This window comes from Melampsora larici-populina, assembly GCF_000204055.1.
Source record: "Melampsora larici-populina 98AG31 unplaced genomic scaffold MELLAscaffold_2, whole genome shotgun sequence".
Lineage (NCBI taxonomy): Eukaryota > Fungi > Basidiomycota > Pucciniomycetes > Pucciniales > Melampsoraceae > Melampsora > Melampsora laricis-populina.
Window position 1 is genome coordinate 1,767,668 of NW_006768766.1, and position 5,475 is coordinate 1,773,142.

The 5,475-nt window shown below is 39.3% G+C and overlaps 1 protein-coding gene across 1 annotated transcript; it reads left to right on the forward strand.

Annotated features, from left to right (window-relative positions):
- Positions 1 to 4,419: 4,419 nt before the first annotated feature.
- MELLADRAFT_101816 (uncharacterized protein) lies at positions 4,420 to 5,302 on the forward strand (the record flags this gene model as incomplete). The annotated part of the gene is made up of 3 exons (XM_007404286.1): positions 4,420 to 4,850; positions 5,111 to 5,198; positions 5,270 to 5,302. The coding sequence occupies 3 exons, from the start codon at positions 4,420 to 4,422 to the stop codon at positions 5,300 to 5,302; spliced, it is 552 nt and encodes a 183-aa protein (XP_007404348.1).
- Between the last annotated feature and the right edge of the window lie 173 nt (positions 5,303 to 5,475).

A 5,475-nucleotide genomic window follows, 5' to 3' on the forward strand; every position in this document is an offset into this window, starting at 1 on the left:
TTAAAAAAAAAAAAAAAAAATGTAATACTTGATTGAACAAATGCATGTAAACATCAATTACAACTGTTTACAAAAGTGGTGTCATGTGTCCAGTTTTTTTGTGTGTTTGTTTGCAAGCCATGCATAGATACAGCCAATACAGGGCTGTACTGATGCGCCAACCCAAGCTGTGACCACCTTTGGTTAGTTTACATAAAGGCTAGACCAATAAAACTTAGCAATGGGCTCCCTGGATTTTGACCCCGCCACATTGACCTGTTTTTGTTCCACCAACCACATCATACCACACAAGCTCAGCATATCAACACATTCTCCCATCCACCCTACTAATCCGCCTTTTGCTCCAACACATCCTACCACACAAGCCAAGCAAGGTGAGTGTGGTCCAATTGCTGCAAAGGTTAGCAAAGCTCACCAGTTCTCAGCTTCAAACCACATCACTGACATTGCCTTATTTGAACAATGTACTTCCAGAATGGCTAGAACAGGACCCAGGAATGTGCCTATAGAGGTATCTGATGTGAATTCCGACCTGTTGTTGACGGGGTTTTTGTGCACTAAATGTCATATTGACAAGACCTACAGTAGTGCAAAATGTGCCTGAGATCAAAGGCTTTTGTTTAATCTAGCTTTCAACTTTATAGCACCTATATTTCCTGAGATATTTGGATGCAGCGGTCAAAAACAGCCTTAAAATCAAAGGTTGGAATCAGGCCTGGGAGGCACGGAAAAGTTTTGCGCCCAACTGAGCAAAGTTGAGAGCCTTGGGATAGGCTTGCTTGATAGCCCTACTCCATGTGCATCTTTTGAAGTGCTCTGGAACCTGAGGCAAGGAGGGGTGTGTTGTGTAGAGCCCAAAAACTGAAAAACAGGTTTTGTCAGATACCTCTATAGGTGCAAGAACCCCCAGAGTTAGATCCGCAAAGTACAAAGCAAGCATCAAGGTATTGACCATCCAATACCTTACGGAAGGGAAAATGATTTCTCAGGTTCAAGACCTAATTAAATTGCCTGGGAGCTCACAAATCATCTCACAATGGCATGCCCTGTATTGAAGGACGGCCTTGGTTGTTCATAACCCTGAGGACTATGAGACACTGGGGAGACGCTTGATCCTGTTGGACAAGGACCGGGACTTCATGCTCAAACTCCTTGACGGCAATCCTGGCCTTTACCTTGACAAATATCAATACTCCAGGTATTGTCTAGTGATATTATAACATTAGTATATTGGTGTATTGTAAAGGTGCAAAACTACTTACTCTCTTTCCAAAATATGGGAAAGAGAGCAAGAGGCGAGCAGAGAACAAAACATATATCAAAAACAAACAGACAAAAAACAATTGGGATTAGCCGCGTTCAAACCTGACCTGGTTTCAAAAAACCCAGTTGACCCGGTGGACTTTTTGGCTGGAAGCTGTCAAGAACTGTCAATGGATACACAAAGTTACCACCAGAAAAGCAACTGGGTGACTGGGTTTTTGTGTCAACCCAGTTAGGTTTGAACACAGCTATTCATGTACATCAAAGTCAATTGGGGGTGAAACAAATTTATCAATCATAGACGAGATTTCTAAAAGAGAAACATAGCCAAAACTGCCTTTCCAGAAAACTGCATTAAAACAATTCAACTACCAATCCAAAAGTGCTGTCTTGATTGTATTTTGACAATATGTAATAAGCTGAAAACCTCCATTTTTTACAAAATTCACACCTTTTCCCTTATTTCCAAAGCTATTGCTAACACTCTCTTGCTCCTGTAATGTTACATCATCATCTATAACCTTAAAACTCCTGGAAAATCCTCTTGGTGACCCAAAATATTACTAATACGACCATTATATATGTAAACTACCTGTAAAACCCTTCTTTACCAACTTCAAAGATGTACTTTTTTCCTAATGACTTCTATTACTCCTTATCAGCCATCAAGATTAGAATTGTTACTGTATAATATAGTGCTGTTCTTTCATATTCTAACCTCACAAAACCCATAAACCTAATATTGATATCCTAAAAACCATTTCTCAGCCTGTATACCTATATTTTTGAATTTTTCTAATGTTTTTCTTTCTTTTATTTTCACAATCCTTTTGCTAATAATTCATATTGATCTTAATAAGTTGTTTGAAATAAATGACCTCATCATAATGCAATGTGCAATTCATAAGCCTTAAAGAGCTTCCATTATCAGATTCCATCAATTTCAAGTTTTTCTTTACACTGAACTTTTCTAACAACTGTTACTTGGTAAACTACTTATGATTTATTTTCTTTGATTGATTGCATAAATTGATCACCACACCGTGCTTTTCTCCACCGATAATTCACCCTATCTCTTTTCACCATTTTCACCGTTAGTTCCTGTCAAGATACAAGGTATCTATGTTATCTTATTCTAGGTGGTCAAAGATCATTTTCCTAATCTGGTTATTGGAAGTGGAGCATGTGAAGCATGTTTGTATTCAGGTTGTTAGAATGCTGTATTGTACAGTGGCAATATTGAAGGAAAATGGACTAAATGGATCTAGTTGGTAAATGTGAAGCAAGGGGTGTTGGAGAATTTTCTTTTGGGATATCTGCTCACTCTTGTAATTTTCCTTTTTCCCCTTTTTCTGATTCTATTTGTGTAGAAAAGAATCGGTGAGTTTTTCCTCAACCCATTCTCAAGCTTTTTCAAATCTTCACTACTAACAAATTCAAACACTCTCATACTTAGATTATATTCATTTTTGTTTTGTCTTTTGAAACATCCTCTTAAACATGCTCCTCACTTTCTTTCGAGCTTGCAGGTAGTGAAGTTTTTCTCTTATCAAATCTCTCTTAATTTTTCTCTGATTTTAGTTGTGGTTATTGGTTTGTTGTTCATTGTGTAATGTGTGTAGGTTAGTCAACAGTTCTTGACTAAGACCTAGCAGACAGAGCTGTAGTCTAACAAGGATCCTATGCCCTCAGTGATTCCGTCCCAGTACTATACATTCTTTCTTTGTAGTGTCTTTAGAAGATTTTCTGTCAAGAACTTTATAGTTCCATCTCTTTGTTTAACACTTTGATTTTCTTCCCTTTAGATTTGTGGGGTCTTCTTTTTGACTTGTCTTCATTGTTTCCTGAATTTGATGATAATCCAGGATTAGATGATGTCCTTGAACTCCTGTACTAGGTAAGTCTAGGTTTTTTGATTTATCTGCATATTCTTGTGCTGACATTGTTGGGTGTGAAACGGAGGTTTGCAATGAAGTGTTTTTTGGTGTTTATAACTTTTTTGACAATTGTATATTATGATGTCTACATCTAGAATGTGTCTTGACATAAAAAATTGAAACAAGATGTTGAAATCACTGCTTACCTCTTAAATCATCAGAAGGGTGGTGAAGATGGAATGAACAAATTGCTCCTCTAAGGAAAAGCCTTCAAATTGCCCCTGTGCATACTCCATGTTATAGTGGTACAACACTTACTTCTGCCTCAGTACCTTTTTCTTGGTACCCAGGATTAATTAGTTCCATTCATCACATATTTTCATGGAATTAAACAGATACTGTCATTACTTTAGGGACCTGTTACATTGATTGTGATGCAAAAGCTAACAGGCATCCCAGCTTAAGTAAGGCAGAGCAAAGAACTTTGCTTGGGGGCTCATAAGTATCCCCTCATGAGAGTTTGGGCGGTGTAAAGTGTACCATTCCGACACGCTTGAGAAGATAAAAGGTGACCAGAATTCCAAAGAGTGGTTGGAGGCAAGTTGAAGATCAGTACAACATAGGAGATTTATGATGGCCCAAAGTTGCTGTCAAATTTGTCGAGTTTTGTTGGCAAGTGAACTTGCAAAACTCACTGTACCATGAGGAAGAAACCTTGCTTGAAGTTGTGGACACCTGCTGAAAGAACCTATACTGTTTCTGCTTCTGTTTCCTCAAGATAATTCTCATGCCGTTACCAGACCTTACTGACATAGCTGTATGCGGAGGCATCTCAGCATACTGACCTTCATCATCAACATCAACACGATTTTGCGTCGTTTATCCAATTCTGTTGCGTTGCCTACTTAATTCAGATGCTCATTTTACTCTGCAGAGATGATAGGCATACCGAAATCTGGCGTCCGAGTAGCATTATCATATGATGAGCTCTTCTGATTTGATCGTCGGTTGTCTTGAATGCCAATTGCGTATCACGTTTTGGATCATCTCGAGTAAGTAGGGCAACATGAAGCCACAATCCCGCAATCAAGGACAAAAAGTCAACGACCCGACACTGACTCAAAGAATACTTAGTCGTTACTGCCTTTCTCACCAGCCCATTCGACGAAATCCTTTCTCTTCAAGTTCGATTCATTCATAACAATTCGATATCTCATCAATTGACCATCTACTCAACTTTATCAGTCCTCAATCAGCAAGTTAGTACTTGAAAATGAAAATGAAAAATGAAAAATTGTTGCTCTCCGTTGTCATTCATGTCCTGCTTGGCGTGAATCTGAGTTATGCTTTCTCCATTCGTAAATTTTTGCACAAAGCAGCAAAGGCGATAACTCAGGCGCCCTCCAATATAGTCAAGAAAATAGAGCACTCCGACAACGCGGTGATAGAAGCACATGTACGTTTGGTAGAATCACTCACGCCTGAGGGATTCATACTTCGAGCTATCGGGATTTTCCCATCAGACGTGATACCAATACCTCCACCGGCCATGAAGGCGATAAAGTTGGTCAATGGACTTAAAGATTTGCACAAAGAAGACTTCGATGCTCTTCAACAATGTAAAACTCAAGCAATTAGTGACATAGCCGTAATCAGGAAAGCCGAAACATCCGTAACCAGAAACCAGTTTCCAAAGATGCTGAAACAGGCGTAAGCATCTACATGTATCTAGTAAGATACCATGCGACTGACTGTGATCTCTTCATGTAGAGCCGCAGCGCTGAAATCGCCAATGGGCCAGTTGATCGATAGATTGTTTGGTATGTATATATACTTGAGCGAACTGACGGCCGGAATGTGGGTACTCCTTGACTTTGAAGCTGTGTCCATACTTTCAGGACTCGACTTTACGCCATGCATTGCTGACCTTGAACGTTTACCTTGATATATTGCATTTGTCACATTCACAGAGACGAGATAGTTATGTACGCATGTGGTGGTGCCAGCGGCGCGAAAGACGATCGTAAACGTCTTCCGGGTAGCGTTCTGAACATCTTTGTACGTCCCTCATCTGGGCTGAGAACTTTGCTTTGCTATAAAATGACGTCCCCATATTTCCATCATCATAGCACCTACTCGGCAAGATTGGTAATGCTCATTGAATTCGATAAACAATTTCTGCTGTCCTTGATGTGTTCTGATCGTGGTAGCGGAATCACTGAATATATTCCGAGTAATGTAAAATTCTGATCATGAGGCATTGACGAATTTGTACATACATTATAAGCTGAAACATAGAATAATTTTTACGATGAGCTTTTGGTATTGAAGTATT